The sequence below is a fragment of the Oncorhynchus gorbuscha genome, linkage group LG15, assembly GCF_021184085.1.
Source record: "Oncorhynchus gorbuscha isolate QuinsamMale2020 ecotype Even-year linkage group LG15, OgorEven_v1.0, whole genome shotgun sequence".
Classification (NCBI taxonomy): Eukaryota; Metazoa; Chordata; class Actinopteri; order Salmoniformes; family Salmonidae; genus Oncorhynchus; species Oncorhynchus gorbuscha.
The window spans coordinates 861,979-884,016 of NC_060187.1; the positions used below are offsets into that span (position 1 = coordinate 861,979).

At 46.6% G+C, this 22,038-nt stretch overlaps 1 protein-coding gene across 1 annotated transcript in view; it reads left to right on the forward strand.

Annotated features, from left to right (window-relative positions):
• The window catches only part of LOC123996603 (mitochondrial import receptor subunit TOM70-like), a 41,053-nt gene extending 21,676 nt beyond the window's left edge, over positions 1-19,377 (forward strand). Inside the window, exons 5-12 of the mRNA XM_046300096.1 lie at positions 3,229-3,377; positions 3,729-3,936; positions 8,848-8,982; positions 9,352-9,459; positions 10,575-10,691; positions 10,848-10,945; positions 13,281-13,403; positions 19,054-19,377. Coding sequence (XP_046156052.1) covers positions 3,229-3,377; positions 3,729-3,936; positions 8,848-8,982; positions 9,352-9,459; positions 10,575-10,691; positions 10,848-10,945; positions 13,281-13,403; positions 19,054-19,207 — 1,092 coding nt within the window. The 3' untranslated portion in view covers positions 19,208-19,377. The remainder of the gene's footprint in view (positions 1-3,228; positions 3,378-3,728; positions 3,937-8,847; positions 8,983-9,351; positions 9,460-10,574; positions 10,692-10,847; positions 10,946-13,280; positions 13,404-19,053) is intronic.
• Positions 19,378-22,038: the final 2,661 nt, after the last annotated feature.

Below are 22,038 nucleotides of genomic sequence, written 5' to 3' on the forward strand. Positions count from 1 at the left end.
TCCAGAGTATAGGCCTCGGTGTAACGCTCATTCCCTCGATTATAAACGTGAATCCAACCATCACCCCTGGTGAGACAACCGCAACTCGTCAGAGAAGAGCACTTTTTGCCAGTCCTGTCTTGTCCAGCGACGGTGGGTTTGTGCCCATAGGCGACGTTGTTGCCGGTGATGTCTGGTGAGAACCTGCATTACAACAGGCCTACAAGCCCTCAGTCCAGCCTCTCTCAGCCTATTGAGGACAGTCTGAGCAATGATGGAGGGATTGTGCATTCCTGGTGTAACTCGGGCAGTTGTTGTTGCCATCCTGTACCTGTCCCGCAGGTGTGATGTTCGGATGTACCAATCCTGTGTAGGTGTTGTAACACATGGTCTGCCACTGTGAGGACGATCAGCTGTCCGTCCTGTCTCCCTGTAGCGCTGTCTTAGGCGTCTCACAGTACGGACATTGGCCACATCTGCAGTCCTCATGCCTCCTTGCAGCATGCCTAAGGCACATTCGCGCAGATGAGCAGGGACCCTGGGCATCTTTCTTTTGGTGTTTTTCAGAGTCAATAGAAAGGCCTCTTTAGTGTACTAAGTTTTCATAACTGTGACCTTAATTTCCTACCGTCTGTAAGCTGTTAGTGCCTTAGCGACCGTTCCACAGGTGCATGTTCATTATTTGTTATGGGTCATTGAACAAACCCTTTACAATGAACCCTTTACAATGAAGATCTGTGAAGTTATTTGGATTTTTACAAATTAAGGGTCCTGAAAGGGTCCTGGAAAAGGGACGTCTCTTTTTTTTTGCAGGGTTTAATTGAATTTTGGTGCATTACCACTGTCAGGCTTAGTGTTTGGTATGGTGCATTATCACTGTCAGGCTTAGTGTTTGGTATGGTGCATTATCACTGCCAGGCTTAGTGTTTGGTATGGTGCATTATCACTGCCAGGCTTAGTGTTTGGTATGGTGCATTATCACTGCCAGGCTTAGTGTTTGGTATGGTGCATTATCACTGTCAGGCTTAGTGTTTGGTATGGTGCATTATCACTGTCAGGCTTAGTGTTTGATATGGTGCATTATCACTGCCAGGCTTAGTGTTTGGTATGGTGCATTATCACTGCCAGGCTTAGTGTTTGGTATGGTGCATTATCACTGTCAGGCTTAGTGTTTGGTATGGTGCATTATCACTGCCAGGCTTAGTGTTTGGTATGGTGCATTATCACTGCCAGGCTTAGTGTTTGGTATGGTGCATTATCACTGCCAGGCTTAGTGTTTGGTATGGTGCATTATCACTGTCAGGCTTAGTGTTTGGTATGGTGCATTATCACTGTCAGGCTTAGTGTTTGATATGGTGCATTATCACTGCCAGGCTTAGTGTTTGGTATGGTGCATTATCACTGCCAGGCTTAGTGTTTGGTATGGTGCATTATCACTGGCAGGCTTAGTGTTTGGTATGGTGCATTATCACTGGCAGGCTTAGTGTTTGGTATGGTGCATTACCACTGTCAGGCTTAGTGTTTGGTATGGTGCATTATCACTGGCAGGCTTAGTGTTTGGTATGGTGCATTATCACTGGCAGGCTTAGTGTTTGGTATGGTGCATTATCACTGGCAGGCTTAGTGTTTGGTATGGTGCATTATCACTGGCAGGCTTAGTGTTTGGTATGGTGCATTATCACTGGCAGGCTTAGTGTTTGGTATGGTGCATTATCACTGGCAGGCTTAGTGTTTGGTATGGTGCATTATCACTGGCAGGCTTAGTGTTTGGTATGGTGCATTATCACTGGCAGGCTTAGTGTTTGGTATGGTGCATTATCACTGGCAGGCTTAGTGTTTGGTATGGTGCATTATCACTGGCAGGCTTAGTGTTTGGTATGGTGCATTACCACTGTCAGGCTTAGTGTTTGGTATGGTGCATTACCACTGGCAGGCTTAGTGTTTACGCCTGTTCCCTAACACCGCAGAGTGGGGGTAGGAAAGAGGTGGAACGTGGATAACACCGCAGAGTGGGGGTAGGAAAGAGGTGGAACGTGGATAACACCGCAGAGTGGGGGTAGGAAAGAGGTGGAACGTGGATAACACCGCAGAGTGGGGGTAGGAAAGAGGTGGAACGTGGATAACACCGCAGAGTGGGGGTAGGAAAGAGGTGGAACGTGGATAACACCGCAGAGTGGGGGTAGGAAAGAGGTGGAACGTGGATAACACCGCAGAGTGGGGGTAGGAAAGAGGTGGAACGTGGATAACACCGCAGAGTGGGGGTAGGAAAGAGGTGGAACGTGGATAACACCGCAGAGTGGGGGTAGGAAAGAGGTGGAACGTGGATAACACCGCAGAGTGGGGGTAGGAAAGAGGTGGAACGTGGATAACACCGCAGAGTGGGGGTAGGAAAGAGGTGGAACGTGGATAACACCGCAGAGTGGGGGTAGGAAAGAGGTGGAACGTGGATAACACCGCAGAGTGGGGGTAGGAAAGAGGTGGAACACCCATACGTAGAATGTATGCACACATGACTGTGGATAATATTAGAGTGGGGGTAGAGTGGGGATAGGAAAAAGAGGTGGAACGTGGATAACAGCGTCTGCTAAATGATAACGCAGAGTGGGGGTAGGAAAGAGGTGGAACGTGGATAACACCGCAGAGTGGGGGTAGGAAAGAGGTGGAACACGGATAACGAAGCAGAGTGGGGGTAGGAAAGAGATGAAACGCGGATAACGAAGCATGGGCTTGGGCTCTGTTTCTAAATATCACTTTTTTATATGACAGCGGCTCCATACGTTCTCATGACACAAGTTGTGTGGAAAGAATATTTGATGTATTTTATTCTGTTATTTCCATTATATTCTTACTATTCAATATATGCACGTTGACTATGATCGGGTTGGTGTGTCGTGTCCGTTTCATGAACAAGGTAACTAACTATTGATTTCATTTGGATGGCGTAGCGGTGGCTGCACAGACCGTAACATCGGCCCAATTCAACAAAAAATATTCTGTTCTGGTCTTTTGAATATACATCTAAAAAATATATAATTCTTGCCTAAATGAATTAATAATGGATTCATTTTTGATGGTGTATTTTCTCAATGGATTTATTAAAATAAGACAGCCAACCACATCCACACTCCACTACTACCACTCATCCCCGGCATGCGCACCGGATGGCAAAAAGGTGGGCCTGTTCGTAAGGGGGTCATATAAACAATGGCCTCGATATATATCTCCCTCTATTTCCATCTCTCTCTCCAGAACCGTGACCCCCTGATGCCTTCTCCTCAGTTCATCAAGTCCTACTTCAGCTCCTTCACCGATGACATTATCTCCCAGCCGCTCCAGAAGGGCGAGAAGAAGGACGAGGACAAGGACAACGAGGGCGAGGTCGCAGAGGTCACAGAAAGGTCAGAAGTCACTGTGTGATGTCACTTTCCGTATGTTGGCTCTGGATGAAAAGGCCTGCCTAACTACTAGTCCCTCCCCTCAGGCCTTCTTGTCCAATGGGTTTTGAGAAGGTGAGGACCGAGGATTGATAGGAATTGAGGAAAGATACATTTTGAAAGATCCTAATATGTCAACCCTGTCCTTAACCTCTAACCTCTTTCCTGTCCATAGATCTGGTTACCTGAAGTCCAACCAGTACATTAACCCTGTCCTTAACCTCTGACCTCTGTCCTGTCCATAGTTCTGGTTACCTGAAGGACAAGCAGTACATTAACCCTGTCCTTAACCTCTGACCTCTGTCCTGTCCATAGTTCTGGTTATCTGAAGGCCAAACAGTACATGGAGGAGGAGAACTATGATAAGATCATCAGTGAGTGCACTAAGGAGGTGGAGTCTGGTGGCCGGTACACTGCTGAGGCCCTGTTGCTACGGGCAACCTTCTACCTCCTGATTGGCAACGCCACCGGCGCCCAGCCCGACCTGGACCGGGTCATCAACATGGAGGACGCCAACATCAAGGTAGGGCTTTTCAGGTTTTACTGACTCACAGTTCATAGAAGGAAATCAGTCACATGACTGGGAATACATTCATTAGGTCCTAATCTATGGAGGTCACATGACTGGGAATACATTCATTAGGTCCTAATCTATGGAGGTCACATGACTGGGAATACATTCATTAGGTCCTAATCTATGGATGTCACATGACTGGGAATACATTCATTAGGTCCTAATCTATGGAGGTCACATGACTGGGAATACATTCATTAGGTCCTAATCACATGACTGGGAATACATTCATTAGGTCCTAATCTATGGAGGTCACATGACTGGGAATACATTCATTAGGTCCTAATCTATGGATGTCACATGACTGGGAATACATTCATTAGGTCCTAATCTATGGAGGTCACATGACTGGGAATACATTCATTAGGTCCTAATCTATGGAGGTCACATGACTGGGAATACATTCATTAGGTCCTAATCTATGGAGGTCACATGACTGGGAATACATTCATTAGGTCCTAATCTATGGATGTCACATGACTGGGAATACATTCATTAGGTCCTAATCACATGACTGGGAATACATTCATTAGGTCCTAATCTATGGATGTCACATGACTGGGAATACATTCATTAGGTCCTAATCTATGGAGGTCACATGACTGGGAATACATTCATTAGGTCCTAATCTATGGAGGTCACATGACTGGGAATACATTCATTAGGTCCTAATCTATGGAGGTCACATGACTGGGAATACATTCATTAGGTCCTAATCTATGGAGGTCACATGACTGGGAATACATTCATTAGGTCCTAATCTATGGAGGTCACATGACTGGGAATACATTCATTAGGTCCTAATCTATGGAGGTCACATGACTGGGAATACATTCATTAGGTCCTAATCTATGGAGGTCACATGACTGGGAATACATTCATTAGGTCCTAATCTATGGAGGTCACATCAAATCAAATCAAATCAAATTTATTTATATAGCCCTTCGTACATCAGCTGATATCTCAAAGTGCTGTACAGAAGCCCAGCCTAAAACCCCAAACAGCAAACAATGCAGGTGTAAAAGCACGGTGGCTAGGAAAAACTCCCTAGAAAGGCCAAAACCTAGGAAGAAACCTAGAGAGGAACCGGGCTATGTGGGGTGGCCAGTCCTCTTCTGGCTGTGCCGGGTAGAGATTATAACAGAACATGACCAAGATGTTCAAATGTTCATAAATGACCAGCATGGTCAAATAATAATAAGGCAGAACAGTTGAAACTGGAGCAGCAGCACAGTCAGGTGGACTGGGGACAGCAAGGAGCCATCATGTCAGGTAGTCCTGGGGTACGGTCCTAGGGCTCAGGTCCTCCGAGAGAGAGAAAGAAAGAGAGAATTAGAGAGAGCATATGTGGGGTGGCCAGTCCTCTTCTGGCTGTGCCGGGTGGAGATTATAACAGAACGTGGCCAAGATGTTCAAATGTTCATAAATGACCAGCATGGTTGAATAATAGTAAGGCAGAACAGTTGAAACTGGAGCAGGAGCATGGCCAGGTGGACTGGGGACAGCAAGGAGTCCTCATGTCAGGTAGTCCTGGGACATGGTCCTAGGGCCCAGGCCAGTTGAAACTGGAGCAGCAGCATGGCCAGGTGGACTGGGGACAGCAAGGAGTCATCATGTCAGGTAGTCCTGGGGCATGGTCCTAGGGCTCAGGTCCTCCGAGAGAGAGAAAGAAAGAGAGAAGGAGAGAATTAGAGAACGCACACTTAGATTTACACAGGACACCGAATAGGACAGGAGAAGTACTCCAGATAAACAAACTGACCCTAGCCCCCCGACACATAAACTACTGCAGCATAAATACTGGAGGCTGAGACAGGAGGGGTCAGGAGACACTGTGGCCCCATCCGAGGACACCCCGGACAGGGCCAAACAGGAAGGATATAACCCCACCCACTTTGCCAAAGCACAGCCCCCACACCACTAGAGGGAAATCTTCAACCACCAACTTACCATCCTGAGACAAGGCCGAGTATAGCCCACAAAGATCTCCGACACGATACAACCCAAGGGGGGAGGAAACCCAGACAGGCCGACCACAACAGTGAATCAACCCACCCAGGTGACGCACCCCCAGGGACGGCACGAGAGAGCCCCAGCAAGCCAGTGACTCAGCCCCGTAACAGGGTTAGAGGCAGAGAATCCCAGTGGAAAAAGGGGAACCGGCCAGGCAGAGACCGCAAGGGCGGTTCGTTGCTCCAGAGCCTTTCCGTTCACCTTCCCACTCCTGGGCCAGACTACACTCAATCATATGACCCACTGAAGAGATGAGTCTTCAGTAAAGACTTAAAGGTTGAGACCGAGTTTGCGTCTCTGACATGGGTAGGCAGACCGTTCCATAAAAATGGAGCTCTATAGGAGAAAGCCCTGCCTCCAGCTGTTTGCTTAGAAATTCTAGGGACAATTAGGAGGCCTGCGTCTTGTGACTGTAGCGTACGTGTAGGTATGTACGGCAGGACCAAATCAGAGAGGTAGGTAGGAGCAAGCCCATGTAATGCTTTGTAGGTTAGCAGTAAAACCTTGAAATCAGCCCTTGCTTTGACAGGAAGCCAGTGTAGAGAGGCTAGCACTGGAGTAATATGATCAAATTTTTTGGTTCTAGTCAGGATTCTAGCAGCCGTATTTAGCACTAACTGAAGTTTATTTAGTGCTTTATCCGGGTAGCCGGAAAATAGAGCATTGCAGTAGTCTAACCTAGAAGTGACAAAAGCATGGATTAATTTTTCTGCATCATTTTTGGACAGAAAGTTTCTGATTTTTGCAATGTTACGTAGATGGAAAAAAGCTGTCCTCGAAATGGTCTTGATATGTTCTTCAAAAGAGAGATCAGGGTCCAGAGTAACGCCGAGGTCCTTCACAGTTTTATTTGAGACGACTGTACAACCATTAAGATTAATTGTCAGATTCAACAGAAGATCTCTATGACTGGGAATACATTCATTAGGTCCTAATCACATGACTGGGAATACATTCATTAGGTCCTAATCTATGGATGTCACATGACTGGGAATACATTCATTAGGTCCTAATCTATGGAGGTCACATGACTGGGAATACATTCATTAGGTCCTAATCTATGGAGGTCACATGACTGGGAATACATTCATTAGGTCCTAATCTATGGATGTCACATGACTGGGAATACATTCATTAGGTCCTAATCTATGGAGGTCACATGACTGGGAATACATTCATTAGGTCCTAATCTATGGATGTCACATGACTGGGAATACATTCATTAGGTCCTAATCTATGGAGGTCACATGACTGGGAATACATTCATTAGGTCCTAATCTATGGAGGTCACATGACTGGGAATACATTCATTAGGTCCTAATCTATGGAGGTCACATGACTGGGAATACATTCATTAGGTCCTAATCTATGGATGTCACATGACTGGGAATACATTCATTAGGTCCTAATCTATGGAGGTCACATGACTGGGAATACATTCATTAGGTCCTAATCTATGGAGGTCACATGACTGGGAATACATTCATTAGGTCCTAATCTATGGAGGTCACATGACTGGGAATACATTCATTATTTTATTTTTTTAATATATATTTTTCTCACCTTTATTTAACCAGGTAGCGTAGTTGAGAACAAGTTCTCATTTGCAACTGCGACCTGACCAAGATAAAGCATAGCAGTGTGAACAGACAACACAGAGTTACACCAATCAGTATCTGACCAGCATTCACATCATGCAGCAGATACATCTCCTTCACATAGAGTTGATCAGGCTGTTGATTGTGGCCTGTGGAATGCTCTCCCACTCCTCTTCAATGGCTGTGTGAAGTACAAAGTACTGTATATTGATGGGAAACTGGAATACGTTGTCGTACACGCTATGCAGTGTAACACCTTAAACACAAAAACATGTTAACGCTTTTCGATACAGATTTCAACGCACCTGTGAGTTTGAGGCTCAAACTAAAATCTACGTTTGTTACGGACGAAAAGCCCAATCGGTACGAACGGAAAGCCCAATCCGTACGGACGGAAAGCCCAATCCGTACGGACGGAAAGCCCAATCCGTACGGACGGAAAGCCCAATCCGTACGGACGGAAAGCCCAATCCGTACGGACGGAAAGCCCAATCGGTACGGACGGAAAGCCCAATCGGTACGGACGGAAAGCCCAATCGGTACGGACGGAAAGCCCAATCGGTACGGACGGAAAGCCCAATCGGTACGGACGGAAAGCCCAATCGGTACGGACGGAAAGCCCAATCCGTACTTTTGATGTGGGTGACCCAAGTTTTTGTTTTGTTGCCCGTTCTGGGCTCGCTTTTCAGGCCCTTACCCCATAGTTAAAAAATAATTGGTGATCTGGATTACATTATCGCCACACCGGAAGAAAACGGCTGTGTCATGTCAACATGTTGAAACCGTACTCCACCCGCTACGATCAGGGCGGCGAAGTCGGTGGAAACTGGTAGTGACGTTCTGCCTGTGGCCACTACTGTCACCATTGACTATAGTCTTCCTCGAGAGCACGACGAAGGTCCAATACACCCTGTGTTTGTCCTGTCTCTGTCCTGGTACTGCAGCTCAGGGCCAATGCTCTGACTGAAACCCTGTGTTTGTCCTGTCTCTGTCCTGGTACTGCAGCTCAGGGCCAATGCTCTGACTGAAACCCTGTGTTTGTCCTGTCTCTGTCCTGGTACTGCAGCTCAGGGCCAATGCTCTGACTGAAACCCTGTGTTTGTCCTGTCTCTGTCCTGGTACTGCAGCTCAGGGCCAATGCTCTGACTGAAACCCTGTGTTTGTCCTGTCTCTGTCCTGGTACTGCAGCTCAGGGCCAATGCTCTGACTGAAACCCTGTGTTTGTCCTGTCTCTGTCCTGGTACTGCAGCTCAGGGCCAATGCTCTGATCAAGCGTGGCAGTATGTACATGCAGCAGCAGCAGCCTATGATGTCAACACAGGACTTCAACATGGCCGCTGAGATCGACACGCGCAACGCAGACGTCTACCACCACCGGGGACAGGTAGGGCCGTCTCTATCACTATCCCTTATGGCCCAAATGGCACCCTATTTAGTTCTCTACCCATAGGGCTCTGGTCAAAAGTATGTTCCTACCCATAGGGCTCTGGTCAAAAGTAGTGCGCTACCCATAGGGCTCTGGTCAAAGGTAGTGCACTACCCATAGGGCTCTGGTCAAAAGTAGTGCACTACCCATAGGGCTCTGGTCAAAAGTAGTGCCCTACCCATAGGGCTCTGGTCAAAGGTAGTGCACTAAATGGAGAAAAAGGTTCCACTTGTGACTATATCGATGTTGCAATCATAAATTTCCATTAAGTCACGTCAGGCTTGTTGCCATTGGTTGACCCTAACACACGACGTGTTTCCCCTTCAGTTGAAGATCCTTCTGGACCAGGTGGAGGAGGCTGTTGGAGACTTTGATGAGTGCATCCTGCTCAGACCTGACTCTGCTCTGGCTCAGGCTCAGAAATGTTTCGCCCTGGTGAGTGGACACCAGACCACCACTGTACAGTACACACTACACAGTGTTAGGCAGTATTACATTTACATACATTTAAGTCATTTAGCAGACGCTCTTATCCAGAGCGACTTACAAAGTATGGAGTATAGCTCTCTAGGGTTGGTGCAGTATGGAGTATAGCTCTCTAGGGTTGGTGCAGTATGGAGTATAGCTCTCTAGGGTTGGTGCAGTATGGAGTATAGCTCTCTAGGGTTGGTGCAGTATGGAGTATAGCTCTCTAGGGTTGGTGCAGTATGGAGTATAGCTCTCTAGGGTTGGTGCAGTATGGAGTATAGCTCTCTAGGGTTGGTGCAGTATGGAGTATAGCTCTCTAGGGTTGGTGCAGTATGGAGTATAGCTCTCTAGGGTTGGTGCAATATGGAGTATAGCTCTCTAGGGTTGGTGCAGTATGGAGTATAGCTCTAAGGTTGGTGCAGTATGGAGTATAGCTCTCTAGGGTTGGTGCAGTATGGAGTATAGCTCTCTAGGGTTGGTGCAATATGGAGTATAGCTCTCTAGGGTTGGTGCAGTATGGAGTATAGCTCTAGGGTTGGTGCAGTATGGAGTATAGCTCTAAGGTTGGTGCAGTATGGAGTATAGCTCTAAGGTTGGTGCAGTATGGAGTATAGCTCTCTAGGGTTGGTGCAGTATGGAGTATAGCTCTCTAGGGTTGGTGCAGTATGGAGTATAGCTCTCTAGGGTTGGTGCAGTATGGAGTATAGCTCTCTAGGGTTGGTGCAGTATGGAGTATAGCTCTCTAGGGTTGGTGCAGTATGGAGTATAGCTCTCTAGGGTTGGTGCAGTATGGAGTATAGCTCTCTAGGGTTGGTGCAGTATGGAGTATAGCTCTCTAGGGTTGGTGCAGTATGGAGTATAGCTCTCTAGGGTTGGTGCAGTATGGAGTATAGCTCTCGAGGGTTGGTGCAGTATGGAGTATAGCTCTCGAGGGTTGGTGCAGTATGGAGTATAGCTCTCGAGGGTTGGTGCAGTATGGAGTATAGCTCTCTAGGGTTGGTGCAGTATGGAGTATACTAAATGTGTGTTGATTATAGTTTAACCAGCTAGTCTGTGAGTCTCTTGTGCTAATTTCCCTCCAGTACAGGCAGGCGTACACTGGCAACAGCCAGTCCCAGGTGCAGACGGCCATGGACGGCTTTGAGGACGTCATCAGGAGGTTCCCTAAGTGTGCCGAGGGGTACGCTCTGTACGCTCAGGTAAACGTCTCACACACATACTGTAAGTCTGGCCTGTCTGGCACACTATCATAACATCACGTCTCACTTGCAGGACATTGTGTCTGGTTGTCTCAAAACTAACTTGAGTATGTGAATCACCCTGAATCGTTTCTTCTGTGACGCTGTGTTATTCAGGCGTTGACTGACCAGCAGCAGTTTGGCAAGGCAGATCAGATGTACAACAAGTGTATTGACCTGGAGCCAGACAACGCTACAACATACGTCCACAAGGGGTGAGTTAGTCTGACAACACTACAACATACGTCCACAAGGGGTGAGTTAGTCTGACAACACTACAACATACGTCCACAAGGGGTGAGTTAGCCTGACAACGCTACAACATTCGTCCACAAGGGGTGAGTTAGCCAGACAACACTACAACATACGTCCACAAGGGGTGAGTTAGTCTGACAACACTACAACATTCGTCCACAAGGGGTGAGTTAGCCTGACAACACTACAACATACGTCCACAAGGGGGTGACAACACTACAACATACGTCCACAAGGGGTGAGTTAGCCTGACAACGCTACAACATTCGTCTACAAGGGGTGAGTTAGCCAGACAACACTACAACATACGTCCACAAGGGGTGAGTTAGTCTGACAACACTACAACATTCGTCCACAAGGGGTGAGTTAGTCTGACAACACTACAACATTCGTCCACAAGGGGTGAGTTAGTCTGACAACACTACAACATACGTCCACAAGGGGTGAGTTAGTCTGACAACACTACAACATTCGTCCACAAGGGGTGAGTTAGTCTGACAACACTACAACATACGTCCACAAGGGGTGAGTTAGTCAGACAACACTACAACATACGTCCACAAGGGGTGAGTTAGTCTGACAACACTACAACATACGTCCACAAGGGGTGACGACACTACAACATACGTACACATGGGGTGACAACACTACAACATACGTCCACAAGGGGTGAGTTAGCCTGACAACGCTACAACATTCGTCCACAAGGGTTGAGTTAGCCAGACAACACTACAACATACGTCCACAAGGGGTGAGTTAGTCTGACAACACTACAACATACGTCCACAAGGGGTGAGTTAGTCTGACAACACTACAACATACGTCCACAAGGGGTGAGTTAGTCTGACAACACTACAACATACGTCCACAAGGGGTGAGTTAGTCTGACAACACTACAACATACGTCCACAAGGGGTGAGTTAGTCTGACAACACTACAACATACGTCCACAAGGGGTGACAACACTACAACATACGTCCACAAGGGGTGAGTTAGTCAGACAACGCTACAACATACGTCCACAAGGGGTGAGTTAGCCTGACAACGCTACAACATTCGTCCACAAGGGGTGAGTTAGCCAGACAACACTACAACATACGTCCACAAGGGGTGAGTTAGCCTGACAACACTACAACATACGTCCACAAGGGGTGAGTTAGTCTGACAACACTACAACATACGTCCACAAGGGGTGAGTTAGTCTGACAACACTACAACATACGTCCACAAGGGGTGAGTTAGTCTGACAACACTACAACATACGTCCACAAGGGGTGAGTTAGTCTGACAACACTACAACATACGTCCACAAGGGGTGACAACACTACAACATACGTCCACAAGGGGTGAGTTAGTCAGACAACGCTACAACATACGTCCACAAGGGGTGAGTTAGTCAGACAACACTACAACATATGTCCACAAGGGGTGAGTTAGTCAGACAACACTACAACATACGTCCACAAGGGGTGAGTTAGTCTGACAACACTACAACATACGTCCACAAGGGGTGAGTTAGTCTGACAACACTACAACATACGTCCACAAGGGGTGAGTTAGTCAGACAACACTACAACATACGTCCACAAGGGGTGAGTTAGTCAGACAACACTACAACATACGTCCACAAGGGGTGAGTTAGCCAGACAACACTACAACATACGTCCACAAGGGGTGAGTTAGTCAGACAACACTACAACATACGTCCACAAGGGGTGAGTTAGCCAGACAACACTACAACATACGTCCACAAGGGGTGAGTTAGTCTGACAACACTACAACATACGTCCACAAGGGGTGAGTTAGTCAGACAACACTACAACATACGTCCACAAGGGGTGAGTTAGTCAGACAACACTACAACATACGTCCACAAGGGGTGACAACACTACAACATACGTCCACAAGGGGTGAGTTAGTCTGACAACACTACAACATACGTCCACAAGGGGTGAGTTAGTCAGACAACACTACAACATACGTCCACAAGGGGTGAGTTAGTCAGACAACACTACAACATACGTCCACAAGGGGTGACAACACTACAACATACGTCCACAAGGGGTGACAACACTACAACATACGTCCACAAGGGGTGAGTTAGTCTGACAACACTACAACATACGTCCACAAGGGGTGAGTTAGTCAGACAACACTACAACATACGTCCACAAGGGGTGAGTTAGTCAGACAACACTACAACATACGTCCACAAGGGGTGAGTTAGTCAGACAACACTACACCCCACGTTCTGTGTGTGCCCAGCCATTTGCCAATGCCTCTCGGTGTATTCAGGTTGTTGCAGCTCCAGTGGAAGCAGGACTTGGACCTGGGCCTGGACCTCATCAGCAAGGCCATCGAGATCGACAACAAATGTGACTTTGCCTACGAAACCATGGGAACTATCGAAGTTCAAAGGTCAGTTGAATACTTTTAAAATATTGGCCAGTAATAAACACTTAACACACTTTGGAGTTTGGTTTAAAAGGCATGAAATAGCTGATGTTTAGGTTTATATGCTGATACACATTAAATGTGAAGTCATACAATATACACTGGGTGGACAAAACATTACACTGACCAGGTGAAAGCTATGATCCCTTATTGATGTCTCTTGTTAAATCCACTTCAATCGGTGTAGATGAAGGGGAGGAGACATGTAGATGAAGGGGAGGAGACATGTTTTTTTTTTCATTTTTATTTCACCTTTATTTAACCAGGTAGGCTAGTTGAGAACAAGTTCTCATTTGCAACTGCGACCTGGCCAAGATAAAGCATAGCAGTGTGAACAGACAACACAGAGTTACACATGGAGTAAACCATTAACAAGTCAATAACACAGTAGAAAAAAAGGGGAGTCTATATACAATGTGTGCAAAAGGCATGAGGAGGTAGGCGAATAATTACAATATTGCAGATTAACACTGGAGTGATAAATGATCAGATGATCATGTACAGGTAGAGATATTGGTGTGCAAAATAGCAGAAAAGTAAATAAATAAAAACTGTGGGGATGAGGTAGGTGAAAATGGGTAGCTGTTTACCAATAGATTATGTACAGCTGCAGCGATCGGTTAGCTGCTCAGATAGCTGATGTTTGAAGTTGGTGAGGGAGATAAAAGTCTCCAACTTCAGCGATTTTTGCAATTCGTTCCAGTCACAGGCAGCAGAGTACTGGAACAAAAGGCGGCCGAATGAGGTGTTGGCTTTAGGGATGATCAGTGAGATACACCTGCTGGAGCGCGTGCTACGGATGGGTGTTGCCATCGTGACCAGTGAACTGAGATAAGGCGGAGCTTTACCTAGCATGGCCTTGTAGATGACCTGGAGCCAGTGGGTCTGGCGACGAATACGTAGCGAGAGCCAGCCGACTAGAGCATACAAGTCGCAATGGTGGGTAGTATAAGGTGCTTTAGTGACAAAACGGATGGCACTGTGATAAACTGCATCCAGTTTGCTGAGTAGAGTGTTGGAAGCAATTTTGTAGATGACATCGCCGAAGTCGAGGATCGGTAGGATAGTCAGTTTTACTAGGGTAAGCTTGGCAGCGTGAGTGAAGGAGGCTTTGTTGCGGAATAGAAAGCCGACTCTTGATTTGATTTTCGATTGGAGATGTTTGATATGGGTCTGGAAGGAGAGTTTGCAGTCTAGCCAGACACCTAGGTACTTATAGGTGTCCACATATTCAAGGTCGGAACCATCCAGTGTGGTGATGCTAGTCGGGCATGCGGATGCAGGCAGCGATCGGTTGAAAAGCATGCATTTGGTTTTACTAGCGTTTAAGAGCAGTTGGAGGCCACGGAAGGAGTGTTGTATGGCATTGAAGCTCTTTTGGAGGTTAGATAGCACAGTGTCCAATGACGGGCCGAAAGTATATAGAATGGTGTCGTCTGCGTAGAGGTGGATCAGGGAATCGCCCGCAGCAAGAGCAACATCATTGATATATACAGAGAAAAGAGTCGGCCCGAGAATTGAACCCTGTGGCACCCCCATAGAGACTGCCAGAGGACCGGACAGCATGCCCTCCGATTTGACACACTGAACTCTGTCTGCAAAGTAATTGGTGAACCAGGCAAGGAAGTCATCCGAAAAACCGAGGCTACTGAGTCTGCCGATAAGAATTTCGACTCTGATTGACAGAGTCGAAAGCCTTGGCAAGGTCGATGACGGCTGCACAGTACTGTCTTTTATCGATGGTGGTTATGATGTCGTTTAGTACCTTGAGTGTGGCTGAGGTGCACCCGTGACCGGCTCGGAAACCAGATTGCATAGCGGAGAAGGTACGGTGGGATTCGAGATGGTCAGTGACCTGTTTGTTGACTTGGCTTTCGAAGACCTTAGATAGGCAGGGCAGAATGGGTATAGGTCTGTAACAGTTTGGGTCCAGGGTGTCTCCCCCTTTGAAGAGGGGGATGACTGCGGCAGCTTTCCAATCCTTGGGGATCTCAGACGATATGAAAGAGAGGTTGAACAGGCTGGTAATAGGGGTTGCGACAAAGGCGGCGGATAGTTTCAGAAATAGAGGGTCCAGATTGTCAAGCCCAGCTGATTTATACGGGTCCAGGTTTTGCAGCTCTTTCAGAACATCTGCTATCTGGATTTGGGTAAAGGAGAACCTGGAGAGGCTTGGGCGAGGAGCTGCGGGTGGGCCGGAGCTGTTGGCCGAGGTAGGAGTAGCCAGGCAGAAGGCATGGCCAGCCGTTGAGAAATGCTTGTTGAAGTTTTCGATAATCATGGATTTGTCGGTGGTGACCGTGTTCCCTAGCCTCAGTGCAGTGGGCAGCTGGGAGGAGGTGCTCTTGTTCTCCATGGACTTCAGTGTCCCAGAACTTTTTGAAGTTGGAGCTACAGGATGCAAACTTCTGCCTGAAGAAGCTGGCCTTAGCTTTCCTGACTGACTGCGTGTATTGGTTCCTGACTTCCCTGAACAGTTGCATATCGCGGGGACTGTTCGATGCTATTGCAGTCCGCCACAGGATGTTTTTGTGCTGGTCGAGGGCAGTCAGGTCTGGAGTGAACCAAGGGCTGTATCTGTTCTTAGTTCTGCATTTTTTGAACGGAGCATGATTATCTAAAATGGTGAGGAAGTTACTCTTAAAGAATGACCAGGCATCCTCAACTGACGGGATGAGGTCAATGTCCTTCCAGAATACCCGGGCCAGGTCGATTAGAAAGGCCTGCTCACAGAAGTGTTTTAGGGAGCGTTTGACAGTGATGAGGGGTGGTCGTTTGACTGCGGCACCGTAGCGGATACAGGCAATGAGGCAGTGGTCGCTGAGATCCTGGTTGAAGACAGCGGAGGTGTATTTGGAGGGCCAGTTGGTCAGGATGACGTCTATGAGGGTGCCCTTGCTTACAGAGTTAGGGTTGTACCTGGTGGGTTCCTTGATGATTTGTGTGAGATTGAGGGAATCTAGCTTAGATTGTAGGACTGCCGGGGTGTTAAGCATATCCCAGTTTAGGTCACCTAAGAGAACAAACTCTGAAGCTAGATGGGAGTCGGTAGCAGGCGGCAACAGTGAGAGACTTATTTCTGGAAAGAGTAATTTTTAATTAGTGGTTCAAACTGTTTGGGTATGGACCTGGAAAGTATGACATTACTTTGCAGGCTATCTCTGCAGTAGACTGCAACTCCTCCCCCTTTGGCAGTTCTATCTTGACGGAAGATGTTATAGTTGGGTATGGAAATCTCTGAATTTTTGGTGGCCTTCCTGAGCCAGGATTCAGACACGGCAAGGACATCAGGGTTAGCAGAGTGTGCTAAAGCAGTGAGTAAAACAAACTTAGGGAGGAGGCTTCTGATGTTGACATGCATGAAACTAAGGCTTTTTCGGTCACAGAAGTCAACAAATGAGGGTGCCTGGGGACATGCAGGGCCTGGGTTTACCTCCTCATCCCCCGCGGAACAGAGAAGGAGTAGTATGAGGGTGCGGCTAAAGGCTATCAAAACTGGTCGCCTAGAGCGTTGGGGACAGAGAATAAGAGGAGCAGGTTTCTGGGCATGGTAGAATATATTCAGGGCATAATGCGCAGACAGGTGTATGGTGGGGTGCGGGTACGGCGGAGGTAAGCCCAGGCACTGGGTGATGATGAGAGAGGTTTTATCTCTGGACATGCTGGTTGTAATGGGTGAGGTCACCGCATATGTGGGAGGTGGGACAAAGGAGGTATCAGGGGTATGAGGAGTGGGACTAGGGGCTCCATTGTGAACTAAAACAATGATAACTAACCTGAGCAACAGTATACAAGGCATATTGACATTTGAGACATACAGCGAGGCATACAGTAATCACAGGTGTTGAATTCAGAAAGCTAGCTAAAACAGTGGGTGAGACAACAGCTAATCAGCTAGCATAACAACAGTAGGTCAAATGGCATTGACTAGGCAACGGGGCCGACAGATAAAACAAACAAGCAGAATGGAGTACCGTGATTAATGGACAGTCCAGCGTGCATCAGCTATGTAGCCAAGTGATCAGAGTCCAGGGGCAGCGGTGGATGGGGCAGGGGGGCTGGACTGGCAAGTGTTATCCAGGTTAAGAAACTAACAATGACTAAATAGCTTGTAGCTAGTTTGCTGGTTAGCTTCTGGAGGTTCTTGAGTGTGTTCTAAAAATTAAAAAATAATAGCGATTCCGTATCACATTGGGTGATGCAGGTTTCCGGAAGGTATAAACACATTTTTTTAAATCGGGAAGAGATAGAAAGTACATATGGGCCACTGCTTGTTTGGGACGCGGCGATGCAGACGGTTAACAGGCCTGTGCTAACAAGCTAACAGATTAGCAGGCCTGTGCTAACAAGCTAACAGATTAGCAGGCCGGGGTAAACAAGGTAGTAGTTAGCGGACCTGGGTTAAACAAGCTAGCAGTTAGCATGCCGAATTAGCAAGCAAGGAGATGGCGAGGGCTAGAGAGTTAGCCTTTGGAGGACGTCGCGGTGGGGTGAGTCTGTTTATTCCTCTTAATGCAGTGACATCGATAGACCGGTCGTGGGTCCGGGTATTGTAGCCCAGGAGTATGCTAGGAGCACAGGAGCTCTGGCCGGGTTAGCTTCAAGCTACGTGGGTGGAAATGCTAGCCAGGAGTAATCAACCAGGGTTGCGGTTTAGCTCGATAGCTAGTTGTGAAGATCCAGCTGAAAAATGTTCCGTTTGCGGTGGGAATCCGGGGATAAAAAAATAAATAGGTCCGTTATGCTCTGGTTAGCGTCGCGTTGTTCGAACTGGCGAGAGCTTTCCGAGCTAAAGGTTAGCTGATGACCGGTTAGCTGAAGACCGCTAGCATAGCTGGTGGTTAGCTTCAGTTGAGGGGTTCCGGTTCCGAAGTAAATATAAATACTTTAGGAAAATTAGCTACATTGGGTGAGGCGGGTTGCAGGAGAGTATTTGGAAGCTTAGGTTTAGCTAAATGTTTTTAAAGATATGCGAAGAAAAATATCTAAAACGAAACGAAAAAGAGACTATATTTACAGAGAGACGATACGACAGGACGACTTACTGGTAGATGTAGATGAAGGGGAGGAGACATGTAGATGAGTGGGAGGAGACATGTAGACGAGTGGGAGGAGACATGTAGACGAATGGGAGGAGACATGTAGACGAATGGGAGGAGACATGTAGATGAAGGGGAGGAGATGGGTTGAATAAGGATTTTTAAGCCTTGAGACATGGATTGTGTGTGTGTGTCATTTAGATGTGAATGGGCAAAGCATAAGTGCCTTTGAATGGGGTATTTTAGTAGGTGCCAGGCACACCGGTTTGTGTCAAGAACTGCAACGCTGCTGGGTTTTTCACGCAAAACAGTTTCCTGTGTGTTGCAACAATGGTCCACCACCCAAAGGACATCCAGCCAACTTGACACAACTGTGGGAAGCATTGGAGTCAACATGTTCCCAGCATCTCTGTGGAACGTTTTCACCTTGTAGAGTCCATGGCCCTCATGAATGGAGGCTGTTCTGAGGGCAGAGGGGGGTGGAAATAATTTAGAAAGGTTTTCTTAATGTTTTGTCCACAGTGTATAAAACACGTTAAAATAATAATTTATTAACATCCCTCTCTCCCTCCCAGGGGCAACCTGGACAAGGCAATAGACATGTTCAACAAGGCCATCAACCTGGCCAAGTCCGAGATGGAGATGGCCCACCTCTACTCACTGTGTGACGCAGCATACGCCCAGACTGAGGTAGCCAGGAAGTATGGGCTGAAGCCACCCACACTGTAACTACCCTGTCACATGACCCAAGACCCTCCCACTCTCCACTGCTGAACCTGATTGTATTATAACTGCAGATGTTTCAGTCATTTGGTTTTGTAGACATGCTGGATAAATAAAAAAGAGAAACTTGATCTGTGACCAAATATCAGCATTTCCCAAACTCTGTCCGGGGGTTTGGGAAACGCTGCACTCCATGATCATGTTTACATTACGTTGAATTGAGCTTGTAACAAAGGAGAGGCTTTACTGTTCACAACCAAGGCCAGAACCCAAACATCTGGTAATTAATGGTCTTAACCCACACACCCCTCTTCCTCAAGGCCCTTAGTTTGACCCACACACCCCTCTGTTTCTTGGTACTTAGTTTAACCCAGATCACCAACCCTTATGATCCTTCCTGTACCTCACTGTCTGGTCTGTTATCAGAAACATGTGAATGGCCATGTGAAACCAGGTATCTACCCAGAAATAATTCAACCTTCTAAAATCAAAAGGGAGATTCTTTCAATAGACTTCTCATTCTCATTGACTAATCCATATTCGGAAGTATTTCAGATGATTAACGTTGTATGTTGCCTGCACACTGAGAACGGAATAGAGTTCCAATGGACTGTTCATTTGTTTGTTACTGTTCTCTTCCACGTTTCTGTCCAGACACTTCCATATCCTCAAGATGATGTAACATTATTGAATGGCAAATTAAATGAAGGAGTAAAATGTTAGTCAAATGTGTATAATGATGGATGTCTGTGTTTGGTGTAATGCTGGAGTTGACGATGTGTGGGATAAGGGTCCTAAAGTAGTGTGGGATAAGGGTCCTAAAGTAGTGTGGGATAAGGGTCCTAAAGTAGTGTGGGATAAGGGTCCTAAAGTAGTGTGGGATATGGGTGGAGTTGGGGTCCTAAAGTAGTGTGGGATAAGGGTCCTAAAGTAGTGTGGGATAAGGGTGGAGTTGGGGTCCTAAAGTAGTGTGGGATAAGTGTCCTAAAGTAGTGTGGGATAAGGGTCCTAAAGTAGTGTGGGATAAGGGTGGAGTTGGGGTCTTAAAGTAGTGTGGGATAAGGGTGGAGTTGGGGTCCTAAAGTAGTGTTTAATTTGAGGGGATTGCCTGTTTTTTTTCTATATTCCGTACAGCATGTGATATTTCTCTAAGTAAATGTTGAAGTCATCTGGCCATGTTGGAAATGCTGAGGTGAACATTTAGACCTGAAATGATTCAGAATCTCAATGTACCGCTTTTATTTTTATGTGGTTGTTTCCCCAACTTGTAGATTCAGAAAATGTCAGAAGGGACAATTATTTTAAATATGTTTTCATGCTGTCGTAATTTGCAGAGGGCAGGTATGCCACATCATATGTAGTGGATCTGTGGATGTTTTGAGGCAGTGCTACAGAATAAAACATGTGACTATGTTGGGAAACAACACTGACATTCTTCCCACACAGAGATGTAATCATGACCAAAGTCAGAGAGAGGACATGGAAAATAAAGATGGAACTTTATTGAATCCTTGGTAACATATCATTCTGATATAGTTGTTTATTTTCCTTTTCCCCTTTTTGAATAAAGGGTGAATTAAAATCTACCGAAACAATGTGAATATATACACTGGGTATATAAAACATGAAGAACACCTGTTCTTTCCATGACACAGACTGACCAGGTGAATCCAGGTGAAAGATATGATCCCTTAATGATGTCACTCTGTTAAATCCACTTCAAACAGTGTAGATGAAGAAGGGGAGGAGACATGTAGATGAAGGGGAGGAGACATGTAGATGAAGGGGAGGAGACGGGTTAAAGAAGGATTTTTAAACCTTGAGAGGGTTGAAATATGGGTTACCTTAACCCTAACCATCTCCCTTAATTTAACCGTTAAGATGTTCAACTTCAATGGGTTGACATCAGAGTTAGGATGAATGGGTTGACAGAGTGAGGATGAATGGGTTGACATCAGAGTGAGGATGAATGGGTTGACATCAGAGTTAGGATGAATGGGTTGACAGAGTTAGGATGAATGGGTTGACAGAGTGAGGATGAATGGGTTGACAGAGTGAGGATGAATGGGTTGACATCAGAGTTAGGATGAATGGGTTGACATCAGAGTTAGGATGAATGGGTTGACATCAGAGTTAGGATGAATGGGTTGACAGAGTTAGGATGAATGGGTTGACATCAGAGTTAGGATGAATGGGTTGACATCAGAGTTAGGATGAATGGGTTGACATCAGAGTTAGGATGAATGGGTTGACATCAGAGTTAGGATGAATGGGTTGACAGAGTGAGGATGAATGGGTTGACATCAGAGTTAGGATGAATGGGTTGACATCAGAGTTGGGATGAATGGGTTGACATCAGAGTTAGGATGAATGGGTTGACAGAGTGAGGATGAATGGGTTGACAGAGTTAGGATGAATGGGTTGACATCAGAGTTAGGATGAATGGGTTGACATCAGAGTTAGGATGAATGGGTTGACAGAGTTAGGATGAATGGGTTGACAGAGTTAGGATGAATGGGTTGACAGAGTGAGGATGAATGGGTTGACATCAGAGTTAGGACGACACAAGGATCCCGTTGAGACTTTTACCTGAGAACACGCCCCTTTTGGGTTTCAAATTAAAAGCATTACTGATTTTCACCAACTGTTTATAGGTACTTAACCGTGTATTAATAAAATAATAGAATTGATTGTAAACGCAAAACAAACGTGTACATGTCAGAGTGCCAGCTACATTCAAACTGTGTACATGAACTCCCGGCGCCGACAGAGATGGCCGCCTCGCTTCGCGTTCCTAGGAAACCAGAGATGGCCGCCTCGCATCGCGTTCCTAGGAA